This window comes from Lates calcarifer, linkage group LG13, assembly GCF_001640805.2.
Source record: "Lates calcarifer isolate ASB-BC8 linkage group LG13, TLL_Latcal_v3, whole genome shotgun sequence".
In the NCBI taxonomy this organism is placed as follows: Eukaryota; Metazoa; Chordata; class Actinopteri; family Centropomidae; genus Lates; species Lates calcarifer.
The window spans coordinates 25635236-25648894 of NC_066845.1; the positions used below are offsets into that span (position 1 = coordinate 25635236).

The 13659-nt window shown below is 39.6% G+C and overlaps 1 protein-coding gene and 1 long non-coding RNA gene across 2 annotated transcripts in view; one reads left to right on the forward strand and one right to left on the reverse strand.

Moving 5' to 3' along the window:
* cnot6l (CCR4-NOT transcription complex, subunit 6-like) overlaps positions 1–13659 on the forward strand; it is a 21307-nt gene continuing 7648 nt past the window's right edge. Inside the window, exons 1-11 of the mRNA XM_018673671.2 lie at positions 1–216; positions 3842–3963; positions 5273–5459; positions 6316–6401; positions 6549–6638; positions 6824–6892; positions 8621–8778; positions 10021–10175; positions 10290–10441; positions 11476–11703; positions 11974–12176. Of these exons, the coding sequence (XP_018529187.1) occupies positions 3852–3963; positions 5273–5459; positions 6316–6401; positions 6549–6638; positions 6824–6892; positions 8621–8778; positions 10021–10175; positions 10290–10441; positions 11476–11703; positions 11974–12176 (1440 nt within the window). The 5' untranslated portion in view covers positions 1–216; positions 3842–3851. The remainder of the gene's footprint in view (positions 217–3841; positions 3964–5272; positions 5460–6315; positions 6402–6548; positions 6639–6823; positions 6893–8620; positions 8779–10020; positions 10176–10289; positions 10442–11475; positions 11704–11973; positions 12177–13659) is intronic.
* The window catches only part of LOC108881618 (uncharacterized), a 26179-nt gene continuing 19653 nt past the window's right edge, over positions 7134–13659 (reverse strand). The window contains exon 4 of the long non-coding RNA XR_001960654.2: positions 7134–8017. This is a non-coding gene — a long non-coding RNA (uncharacterized LOC108881618). The remainder of the gene's footprint in view (positions 8018–13659) is intronic.

A 13659-nucleotide genomic window follows, 5' to 3' on the forward strand; every position in this document is an offset into this window, starting at 1 on the left:
TTTTTAATATTAAGAATGAGTTTATAAACAAATTCCCAGACAGGTGGTGAAAAGTAGGGGGTGCATGCTGAGTGCGGACGGGTACGAGCGGAAGCCGCGTTTGTTGTTCTTCCTTCTGTTTCCGAGACGTTCAGGGTCTGAACGGGTTCAACAGCCGCGTCTGCATGTCTCTACCAATTCCCTCAATAAATCGTCATCTACCCTCCCCGAATGAAGGTAATGTCAATTCCGATTCTGTTCTTAACATCGCGGCCGCTTTACCCCGGGCTGTCCCGGGTTTAAATCTCACACTTAAATCCGCTTCCGTTTGTAGCGACTCGTCTCTCCCCCCGCAGTCCGCACTCGGTGAGAGCCCGGGCGGCGTGCGCCCCGCAGCCGCTAGCCAAACAAATCCAGCGCCGTGCTTCGAGCTCGCTCAGCGGTTAACCTGTTTGTGCTCCGTCCTGGTGCTATTTTTAATAGATTTAACACGAGGATATGTGGAGACTGGCGTATCCAGAGGGCGTGTTTACCTCGTTGCCAGGTGTGACAGCTGGTGAGCGGTGGGCCGAACTTCTCCTGAACGGGGCCTGAACCGTGTACGTTTACGTGCTTGTCACTTTTGACATTATAGCTATGTTTGGATACTCGCCTGTCAGCTGTCAGTGCAGTTGCCATCGCTACATTTTTTCCATTTATAAAAAAAATAATTAAAAAAACTCCTCTCCTGCAAAAAAAACAAAAACAAAAAAAACAATAACAACTCCGCAGTTTCCAGGGCAACAGATTCAGGGTTTATCATAATATTTGGCTGATCTGTGACATTGATATCATCTCGGGCGTGTGATGAAAGTGGCCGTTGCAACTTCAATTTCGTGCCTGTGTCCGTATGGTTGTGATATGAACCGATGTCAGCAGGCCGTATATCTGCCTGCAGCCGCTGTTGCCGCTTACTTGTGACCCAGTAGTGTGTAAACAGGTTATGTAAGTCTTCTCCAAACTTATTCAACCCCCAGCCAACCTCCACTAGTGGAGAAACTACTATGTTCAGCTCATTTACTCAAGTAAAAATACTCGAACAACAACGTGTAACTGCTGTATTTAAGCGCAGAAGTATTATATACAAAAGTAGTGAATGTAAAAGCACAAAGTTTGCAGAAAAGAAGCCTCTGACTGATGTAATAAGTTGCATTATCTTCACTAATGCATCAGTGTGTAACTGCTAGTTTCAGTTACTTTCTTTTTTAGAGTAGAGACACTAATACAGGCTGATTTTAAGACTGAAAACTAATAATTTTACTGCAAGAAACGTGTTGTATTTTATAAACTAATCAAATGTTTTTAATGTTAAATTGAAATAGTAACTATATCTGTCAAATAAATGTAAGAAGTGCAATATTTCTCTCTGTCAGTCATGTAGCTTAAAATGAAAGTAGCTCAAAACTGTCCCAAAGAATAGTACTTGAGTAAAAGTACTTAGTTACATCCCCACCACTGCCAACTTTATGCTGGATGAATGCTTAACATCGTGCACCAGTTGTACACTTCTTCTGCTCACGTGCACAGTGTTCAGACATCAGAGGATAACAGTAAATGTTATGGAATATTACATGTTTATTATTATTATAATACATGCTCCTGAGCCATGCATGTTTCTGTTGACTCGTGTTTAGGGAGTTTAAATTACCTGCAAACTCCTTCTACAAGTTGGGAGAAGATAACATGGCTGCTGATGTTCATACAGTAATTCCTCTAACTTAAACTGAGTAATTTGTTTTCAAGCAGTACTCATGGTATCTGACAGTAAGCTAGTAAAGGTGTTGTGATGATACATGTCAGATAAAAGCATTTATTTTTCATTTTATTCAGCATTGTTATATATCAGTACCAGACTCCATTGACAAAAACAGTTATTTTACCGCGCAGAACGCAGGAGCTGCTGGAATACCACTGCCTTAATGTGTTAGTTTGCTCATGTTATTGTGTGATGTTCGGTGGTGGAAGAAGTACTCTGACTACTTTTAATAAGTAAAAGTACCACACAATAACACAAACAAACTACCCGATCAAGGCAGTGGTATTCCAGCAGCTCCTGCGTTCTGCGCGGTAAAATAACTGTTTTTGTCAATGGAGTCTGGTCGTGATAAAACTGCTGTTTGTGGTTAAACAAAAAGGATCTTCCTCCTAAATAAAAAGCTTTATCTCTGTAGGAATCCTATCCATAACGTTGTCAGACACTTATTATATATTTACTTAACATACATATTAACTTTAATATGCATGAATCAGTTTAAGGGCTCAGATCACATGGGACATTTCTGATTGTCACAGTTGGTTGAATATAAAGAGTGAAGACATAATGAATTTAATCAGCTGCTGTGGCTTGAAGATAAAAATTATTTCTCTCTGCCTGGGAGACCAAAACAAATTCCTTAAATCACGTGGTGACCACAGTCTTCCTGATTATCAAAGGACCTGGATGCATTGCGTCACCGTCTCGGCTCCTTTCTATAGATGCCAGTTTTCATTCCGACCTGCCATAACTGTCCTCAGAGTGCTTCCTCTGTGGTTTTGGGGTTTGGCTCAGATTTTGGGTCGAGGCTTTGTGTCGCTCTCACGGTGGGAAATCACCTCCATCCAGCAGCTGCATGCCAGTAAATGCTGTCTGAGGCAGCTGAGGTCGCCGGCTCCAGCAACTTAAAAGGGCAGACAGTAATTTATTTGGTTATTTTGAATATTTAAATGTGTGGGAAGATATTTTACAGGTGGCTGGAGAATTTTTTGGGGGGTGGGGGGTTGGAGGTCATCGAGGCTTGGGAAAGAAGTTGAGATCTTTGCAGAGGGGAGGAGGTTTCTGAGCCTTTCAGAGGAAATTTCAGTCTGTTGTCTGTTGTTTATCTCATGGTGTTTGATTATTGTGCTGAACAGAATAAAGGCAGACTAATGAGCAGCAACAGATTCTTCATCTAGTTCAAACAGAACATGTGGTCTTACACATACCACAATAAGGACAGGAACTTTTTTGGTTTATTTTTTGTAGAGCTGGAACAATCAGTTGATTAGTCCATTAACAGAAAACTGATCAGCAGCAATTAATAATTTAGCAATTTATCAAGCAAAAACCTCAAACATGATCTGGTTCCAGCTTCTCCAGCATGAGGTTTGGCTGCTTTTTCCTGTTTTATATCTGAATATGTTTGGCAGGCTCTGTGAAACTGTGATGGACATTTTAATAATAATTTTATGACATTTTACAAACTAAAAAACAGTAGAACAATCGAGAAGGTAATTGGCAAATTAATTAATAACACTTTTATCACTTACTGAGTATCACTTTATTATTATTTAAATGAATGTTAATTATTTCACATGATATTTTTGTCATTAAGCTTTTTTTAAAAGCTATTTTTATGTCAACATAATGTTCCTTTTATGTAACTCTTTAGTTTCTTTATTTTCACCGAGTTAATCTGCTAATTAGCTTCTTGATTAATCGATTGTGTTTTGGCTACACAATGTCAGAAAATAATTAAAGATGCATTGATATAATTTCCCCCAGCTCAAATGAGATTCTGAAAATGTCCAATGAAAAATCCAAATCTGCAAAGTTAATTATCATATAAGACAAAGCAAATCATCAAATTCTCACATATAACGAGCTAAAATAGTTTCTTTTTTATTCTTCGGCTTGTTGCAGCTCTACTTTTTGTCACATTTTAAAGGTGCTTTTTATCTATCCTGTTTTTCATCTTTTATTATTGCTGTCGTTTGTCTGTGGGGTTGTGTTGCTCTCTTTAGCTGCCACCTTGTGAGTTTTCTTGGTTTCTGAATTTAAACTAAAATCTCTTTCTTTGTTTTTCAGATTAACAGGTATGCCAAAGGAAAAATATGATCCTCCAGATCCCCGCAGATGTTACACCATCATGTCAGCCGAGGAGGCGGCCAGTGGGAAGAAGTCTCACTGGGCCGAGCTTGAGATATCTGGTCAGTCTTCACTAACTCCCTCTGGGTCTGCCTCTGCAAAAACATCTGAGCTGAAGTCTTGAAGCTCAGATCTAAATAGACAGATTTTCCCTCCAACATGCTGCTGGTTAAACGACTCCTACTAAACCACGTAATTAACTTCTTTTGACCCCAAAAACTCAGATGTGAAGTGACAGTTTCAGACAGAATCACATGGCGTCTGAGGTTCATGGCTGAGTGTGAAACTGAAGGAAAAATTAATCATCAAACTTCCCCAGGGTGATCAAAGTTAATAATTAACAGAGAACCAGGTGTTCATTTGGTTTCTCTTGTAGGTTCCTGATATCAAATAACCTGCCAGTGTTATTCACCTCTCATATAATGGAGACTTCATGCTTTAGGAAGCTACTTTCATTTCAGTACGATTCTTATGTTTAACCAGAAACATCACTATATATCACTACCAGACTCCATTGATAAAAACTACTTTTACAGAGCATCACACAGGAGTTGTTAGAATACTACGGACTCAGTTTGTTTGTGTTATTGTATGACTTTCAACTGTGGAATAAGTATTCATATCCTTTATATGCGTAAAAGTACCACACAAAAATACAAACAAACTAACAGATCGAGGCAGCAGCTCCTGCGTTCTGCTTGGTAAAAACACTGTTTTTCTCAGTGGAGTCTGGTAGTGAAATATAGTGATTGATGATATGTCTTTATTAAAAAGGTCCATCTCTGCAGGAATCCTATCCATTGTCAGACTCTTTGAACAACAATCTGAACCTATCAGTGGCAAAAACAAGAACTTTAGTGAAGGTACTTTGACATGGACAGTTGCCCATTGGATTACATTGCAGCAGTTATTCGCAGTGGCTCAATCCTTCACAGTTTCCAAAGACTTTTATCAAACTTGTACACCCCAAAACATGGGAAAATAAGGTTTAAAAAACAGACTTATCCCCTAAAGTGCAGTAATGGGTCCCAGAGTTCTCTAACAATGTTGAGTTTTTCTGGTGAATTCCATCAGTCTGGTTTTAATTGTGGGTTTTATGCTGTTTCATGTGGTTTTTCACCCTGAAAAGAATTAGATTCTGGCTGAAAAACTGAATTTATTGATCGGGTTTTGGCATGAAAAAGTAAAAAAATTAAATGTTTTGAAAGAGATATTTGCCACGAAACAGAAATATCAATATTGACATCAGTTTTCAACAAAAGTCTAAGAGACAGAGTTTGTTTTGTTCCCTGGCTCGACTGATCACAAAGTTCTTCTAATGAAATCTGAAAGTGTTATATCTTCTTAAAGTCTGTGTTTGTGTTGACTCAGGGCGGGTGAGGAGTCTGAGCAGCTCGTTATGGACGCTCACTCACCTGACAGCGCTGCACATCAACGACAACAACCTGACCCGCATCCCACCGGACATCGCCAAGCTGCCCAACCTGGTCTACCTGAACCTGTCGTCCAATAAGCTCCGCAGTCTGCCCGCCGAACTGGGCAACATGGTCTCACTCAGGTTGGTCACCTGCTAGGAAAAATACAGAGATACTTTTAGGGGCATCGGGACATAACATGAACAAAAGCCTGGAACACGTGCAGAGGATGTTTTAATGGGCAGAATCAACATGAGGAATCATTGTTTAGAAAACTTGAAACCCTTTCCTTTAAATATGTGACTGCCTTTGTTGTAGCGCATCAAATCCTTTTTGTTTAACCAGAAACATCACTATATTATCACTACCAGACTCTATCGACAAAAGAGTCTGGAATAATCGTTGTGCAGCCAAAGAACTTGATGATTGAGCTGTCTCTGCTTCGTTTGGATAATTCTTTATTCTAAATGGAAACAAAGAAACCTGGTTTCCAGCTAGCACATTTTGCTGACGTCTGTCTACTTGCTTGAATGTTACACAAAGGATTACATTTTGCTAATGACTTTATTTGACTTTATTTTACAAAGCCTTCACTTCACTTAACAGTGTATGTTTTGTCGTGAAAAATAAAATATTCAAAGGATTATGTGCCAGACAATCCCAAAGTGTAGAAGAAAAGTGATTTAAAACAACAATTAAAAAACATAATGATCAGTTGCTCAGAAGAAGGAAGATTATGGAAATGTGTGGGAGTGAATGGCTCTCCTGCTAAGAAAAGCATCTCACCTCAAAACTGACAAACAAAAACGACGATGACAAGCAGAGACACATTTTGACTGGGAGACTAAATCCAAGTGACAACAAAGCCGAACACAGTAGAAGACGTTTTGACATCAGTAAAAATACATCAGTGACAAAGAATTACCAAAGTTTGTGAACAAAGGAAAAGACTGAGACACTAAATACTGAAATCTTTGATCTTTGTCCCATTTGTTGCAGGGAATTGCTTTTAAACAACAATCTTTTGCGAGTTCTGCCTTATGAACTTGGGAGGCTTTTCCAGCTACAAACCCTGGGGCTAAAAGGTTAGTCTTTCCTGTTATTATTTCCATTATTTTCAAAGAACTCACTTATGAGTAAATTCTAACAGATTTAAATGACCAATATCCACCAAATCCTGTTATTTTGTGTTTAGGATTAAAATTTCAGTCCGTTTCATGTCTGTTTTGTAGGAAACCCTTTGTCCCAAGACATCCTCAATCTGTACCAGGAGCCTGACGGAACCAGAAAGCTTTTGAACTACATGCTCGACAATCTAGCAGGTAAATGGCTCAGCTGCTTCACCTTACCGCCTTAAGGCTGTTTATTGAAACTCATGCATATTTAACCTGCAGTTTATTGTAAACCCAAGCACCACAGGTATATCATAGCAGGTATACCATTATGCTTGTAATGGACAAATTAGCACTAATCCTTATTTTGCTCTCTGCCATGCCCTGTTTTCCAGTGCACCCAGAGCAGCTCCCCCAAAGACCTTGGATCACTCTGAAAGAGCGAGACCAAATGATCCCCACAGGTAAGGGAGGGAAGCTACTGGAAGTTACACCTTCAACTTCCTGCTGTCATTGTATGGCTAGGTCAAGCGTGATTTATTTAAATGCACAGCATTTAATTTCTGCCGCAAAGGGTCTCTCAAGCAATACATTGACAAAAGACATAGTTTAATGATGTTGTGAAGTAGCGTAGGATCATGGGAGTTGTCTCCACAACCACTGTATCATTGCAGTCAGTATCTTATCATTCAAGGGGGTTTATCAGGAGCTGAATTAACCTCAGAGGTCTCCTCTCCAAAACAAACCAACCAAGTGATTACAACTGGTAAAAACACAGAATAAAGCAGTCTCATGTTAAAAATCGTCCCAAAGGCGAGTCGAGCTTCTGCTAACATTTGCTCTTATTGTTTCTCTGATAACGTAAGATCAAGATGTCTAATGACTACGATCCTTCATCCAGTTAAAATATATAGTTAAAAACTACAAAGATCAAAGAACTGTATCATAAAAATGTGGCTTAAAACTGGGTAAAATGTCAGTGGTTACGCTTTTGGCAACCACAACACTGAGTAGGTATGAAATGGACCATTACCTTGATTAAAGTTATGGATTTCTCAAAGTTAGCAAATTGCTGGAAACATTTGTGATAGAGTAGGAACACAACTCGTCAAAATATGAAATGGAAGTCAAGCCTTATTTAGACATTTTAGCGCAGAAAAGTTTCATACTACATCTTTTAAGGCAGCTTTGATCGATAGTGGAGGAAGTACTTGGATCCTTTACTTAAGTAAAAGCAGCAACACCATAGAGTGTCAATCAGTGAAGTTTTACTTTAGTAAAAGTAATCTAAATATACTTAAAGTACCAAAAGTATAAGTACTCATTAGGGAGACCGGGCTATGCAGGATCATAAGTAGACACTACTTTGTTTTCAGGGGTTGGGAACCACAGAAAGCTGCCTTCAGTAGTGCTGTCATGATCTGTTTCTTTGACTCTAAATCACAGAGGAGCCAAGCTGACAAACATGAGCGTGCTGTGTTTAGTTCACTGACATCACCTTGCTGGATTTTTGGTTTGGAGGTGTTTTACCTGTCATTTGCCAAGAAGGGAAGCTGCCCAGAGCTTTAAACGCTGGCCGTCACTTTGTCCTGAAAGTGAGAGGAAGGAAAAAACTGTCAAAACAAAAAATAAAAAACTAACACATACAGTGATGTAAGAGGGTGTAGAGTTTCATTTGGTTGTTGTACTCAGTTGCCAAGTAGGATAAAACTCAGTCACAACCTCATTCTTTATTTATAAAGCACATCTAAACAACAGAAGTTGTTGAACAACATCTGGGAGAGTAAGAGCCCAAAAAATGGAAGATTTATTGAATAAAATAAAGGCTTTAGGTTTTTTTAAATCAGTTTTTTTTTTCAGCCTTGGGAGACCATAACTTCCATTTATTGTATCATACTGGAGGTGAACAGGTTTAAAATTAAAACAGTGAATGGGAAGAAGAAAGATTTATGTCCAGTTTCATCCAAACTACAAAAAAATGCATAAAATGTTTTAGTCAGAAATATTTATAACCGTAATAATCTGCAGCTTTTGCTCAGTAGTAAATGTTTGTGTTACCATCTGTGTTTGATTGGTAGCTTAACCTTTAGATTTGCTAGTTTAAGCATTTGAATCATCTCGTATTATCTGCAGTCTTCCCAAATTCTGTTACTTGGTTAACGTGTTTCCTACATTTCCATCCTCTCCTGCAGCTGTGTTCACAGTCATGTGCTACAACGTGCTGTGCGACAAGTATGCCACGCGACAGCTGTACGGCTACTGTCCGTCCTGGGCCCTCAACTGGGAGTACCGGAAAAAAGGCATCATGGAGGAAATCACCAACTGTGACGCCGACATCATCAGCCTGCAGGTAGATGAAGGGTCTCGCAGCTCGAAGAGGACATTGCTGTTTCCGTTCTTACATTGTCAACTTTAAGCAACTTCAACAAAGCAGACAGTGAATACTAGAATGTAAACAAGTCTAAGACCCTACAGCCACGCTAGGTCTCCGAACTCGTCTTGGAACCATGGTTATCTGTATCAAATTTTGTACCAGTCCATCTGGTAGATGTTGATATATTTCACAAGATATGTAAAAACTTTGACCCACTGATGCAAAAAGAAGAAAAAGTCACTAGGATTTTTCCTCCTGTGACCATGAATGTTTGTATGAACTTTGATGACAATCCATCAAGGAGTTGTGCAGTTATTTCAATATCAACCAAACTGGTGGGTGGACTGACCGACCAACATCAACGTCATTGGACCACTCAGGATCTTTGCGTGTTCTTTAGCTTTTTATAGTAGAGGAGAGACTCTGGCTTTCTATCAGGATCTGCAATAAGAGGGTAAACTCATTATGGACAACTAAAATGTACCTTTTATTGACTGGCTGTGATTTGTCACGATTGCAGTAGTTTACAGTCTTGCTTTAGCTCACTTGTGACCTTTAATGAGAGGAAGGTCTCTGCCCACCATCAGCCCATCCACTGACCTCTTAATGACCAAGTGAGGCAGGATGATTCACTCAAGAGTTAAGCTGATTAATTGAGCCTTTCAGTCTCTTCAGTACTGTAAATATCAGACTGTACTCTCTGTAGAACTGCAATCAACTGCTCAGATCGATTCAGAGTGTCCAACCGTTTGCCTTCCACACAACCATGTCGCTATCTAGTAAAGTAGACAGAGAGACAGACATTACTGATTATCTGTCCTGGGTTTAGGTTAAAGCCCTCAGGGCAGGAAACTACAGCATGTTTACTTTCTGTTGGCTGGAAAGTCCCTTATTTACTGTTAATATCACTTCAGTAATTCACCACCATGTTTTATCACCTTACAAGCTAGATGGACGTTTCAGGAACCTCCGTCAGTTGAGGAAATGTGAAAATATTTTGGAGTTTAGTTAATAAAGCTATTTTTGAAATGGAAAGTCATGGAGAGGTCATGGACTCTGCACCAAAATGTATGATGGGAACCTTACTTCTTTAGAAAGGCATCTTCAGGACAGACCCTTACCTAGATCACGAAAACCAAGAGAACTACTTGCTAAAACCTTTACACATACCTTTCATTGACTCTTTTAGGTGACTTTTCTTGCCCTGTGTGTCTGCAGGAAGTGGAGACAGAGCAGTACTACACCTTGTTTCTGGAAACACTAAAGGACCGCGGCTACGACGGCTACTTCTGTCCAAAGTCTCGTGCCAAACTGGTTTCTGAGCAGGAGAGGAAACACGTGGATGGCTGTGCTGTGTTCTTCAAGACCGAGAAGTGAGTTTAAGAGCTTTATTTAGCAAAGCAAGGACATTTTTACATCTGATATTTAACAGTGAGCTTCTAGAGTCTTCCTTGGATAACAAAGCTTGTGTGTGGATGTTCTTCTAGGTTTACTTTGGTCCAGAAACACACTGTGGAGTTCAACCAGGTGGCCATGGCCAACTCAGAGGGCTCAGAGGTCATGCTGAACAGAGTGATGACCAAAGACAACATCGGTGTGGCCGTTCTACTCGAGGTTAACAAGGACATGTTCTCTGGTGGTAAGAACAAACAGAGGATGTCATGTCACTAACTTTTGACTTCTTGTGCTGTGATCCAAGGTGCCTCCAAGTATTTCAGCTTCCCAAACACATAGCCATTTTTGCCTTGTCCACCAGTGTCATCAACAGCAATACAACCATCATTTAGCAATCAACTGGTGAATTATTGTTTTCAATTGATTGTCACAAGTTCACGTCACAAGGTGACATCTTCATAGCTTGGTTTGCCTGATCAACTGTCCACTACCCATATCCTCACACCGAGAAGCAGACTTAAAGACTTAATGGTTGATCGATTATCAAAATGGTACCACGATTGCTCTGTAGCAAAATGGTATAGCCAAAGAAGTCAGAAGTGTATCGACAGTAACAGCTTTTTGCCACAAGGTGTCAGTTGTGACTTTGATTGGAAATCTGAAAAGTCCAATTGACGGCATTCAGTGAAGGAAAAGAATGAGCTCCAGAATAATACTATTAATAATAAATATGTTTTAGGGTATGGCTCATTGTGGATGATCCTGTTCCGATAGCATCCATTTCATAAATATGTTCTATTGTTGGTGTTATTATATAATCAGTATTTATCATTTTATTCATTAAACTTTGCAGAGAGAGACAAACAGTTTTGCTTCATGTGTTTCACAGTGAGGTACACATACAGCAAAACTTCCCGTTTGTGGTTTGATGTCTTTTTCATTCACGTGCTGTAATTCTCTGTCTTCCTTTTTAATTATTTTTATTTTACTGTCTCAGCACTTTTTCTTCAGTTGCATCAGAGCACAAGACCATGTTCAGGTTTACTTGGGGGTTTTGGTTTTTTTTTTACCAGACTTCTTCTGTTTTGTCAAATTTTTTTGTTCTTTTTTGTTATAATTCCCTTAAAATCTCACTTAAATAGTTTGGGGGCTTTTTATATTACCTCTTTTATCAGCAATTGTGCAATTTTATAGGGACATGATTTAATTAAACTTTTTTCACTCTTTCACTGGCTGCACATATGTGGCGTAACCCGGTTTTTCCCTCTCTGTTTTCAGGCATGAAGCCGCCACAGGAGAGGCAGCTGATCCTGGTGGCCAATGCCCACATGCACTGGGACCCCGAGTACTCGGATGTTAAGTTGATCCAAACCATGATGTTTCTGTCAGAGCTGAAGAGCATCGCAGAGAGGGCCTCGGGCTCTGTGGCAACTGGCTCGCCAACCTCCGACCCCTCCTATATCCCCATCGTCCTGTGTGCTGACCTCAACTCGCTGCCCGACTCTGGTACGGCTGTCTCATAGTTGGTTGATTAGTCTCTATGTTGGTGTTCGGGCTTCAACATTAACATTAACTAACATTAATTGCCAAGTGGGATTCTACAAAAACAAACCTGCTTTTTAGTCTATTAAGTACACAATGATTTCAGTTTCCCCTTCAGCCAATTGGACACAGTTGGACAGTGCCTTGATCTCCATCAAAAATAAACACAACTGATTTCAGGGGCACTTTTAGGGTTTTATTAACTAAACAAAATTTTACTTTTGTATGATCCAGGTGTGGTGGAATACCTGAGCAATGGAGGAGTGGCCGAGAACCACAAGGACTTCAAGGAGCTACGCTACAACGAATGTCTGACCAACTTTAGCTGCAATGGCAAGAACGGCAACTCGGACGGAAGCATCACACACAGCTTCCAGCTGAAGAGCGCCTACGACAGCAATCTGATGCCTTACACCAACTACACATATGACTTCAAGGTAAAAAAATACTTTTGCTGATTACTTTCCAATGCAGACTCTACAAGTTGAACTGAATTCCACAAATCAAGAAAGTTTCAAAATTCTGCTGCTGGGTTTAGATTGCAACCAATGAACAGAAACCAATGGATGGATGATTAAAGAGTACAATATAATTTGTAAAACAGCACGGTTAGCACAATGGTTGGCAATTGATTTATTGATTTATGGCCCTGAAGTAAAGTTTGGAGACCCAACATAACTAAATTGACTGCCGTGATTTTTACTGCTGTGCCAACGTTTTGGATAATGTAAGCGTTGGGAGTTAAAAAATAAATATTTGCTAATTCAATAAGGACTCAGGTACTCTGCATTTAGAGATGAATACATAGCAACACCTGTGCTGTGGTCACGCCAAACTTCAGCTAAATGACTCTACCAAATAAAAGAAAAAATGAAAGGTTTGCACCAAGGCAAAATTATATTTTAATCTGTCTGAATCTAACTTCACTAAGGCTGATTTGTTGCCACTTTAAATATGCAACTGACAGCAGTTTTTGACTGGGCTGAGCTGAGCAACTAGTTAAGGGCATAAAGGTCAACAGTGAGAGTTTTAAAAAACAAAAACTAACTGGTGTGATGCGGTATTAACCATAGGGTAGACTCATACAGTGTATGTGGAATGTTTTATATCATTTTGAGTATGTTTGCTGTGGGCGATCCCAGTGACACTGAAACCCTGCAGCGTTGGAGGTATTCCTTAGAGCCCTACACAACACAATTTTTCAAAGCTCTTTTAGTTGGTATTTAAATCTGCACTTGCCTTACAGTTTGTGGTGTCTTTCTGCTCCGGTTTCTAATGAGTCATGTCAGCATTTCTCACACAGATTCATGTTTTTCTGCTCCTTGTTTTTTCATTAGTGGCAGTGGACTTCCCCGACTGTCTTACACAAACCTTTAGCCTACAGTTTCTTACAGAAACGCTGAGGACCAAATGGATCCTTGGCTCCTTTTGAAACTTGAACCCTGTTTTTGTGCAGAAGTTCCTTTTTTTGTCTCTACAGAAAATGAATTTTTGCAGGTGTTTACATTAGAATAAAGGAAATAACTAGATGACTAATTAATGATAAGATAGGCAGAATGAAATGAGTCAGCTCATTAATGCATAAACATCCACCATCCATTGCTGATGACTCAGTCAACCAATTAGTATTACGTTACTGGCAAGAGGATGAACTTTATGTGTGAGAAGATTTTTCCTTCACACCACACAAATCTTTCCCTTATCTGACTGATAAACACAGTAAAGGCAGGGCTGTGGTTGATCTATACCTCCGGTTTCATACCCGAGAAATCAGAAAAACCATCGTAAACAATGAATTTGAGATGATTAATATGCAGTTGCATATGATTCATCTTAGACTGACAACTCCAATTTTAAAAAGCCAGAACATTTTACCAAACATATGTTCTCTCACAGGTATTCCTATCTACCTTTTGTTCT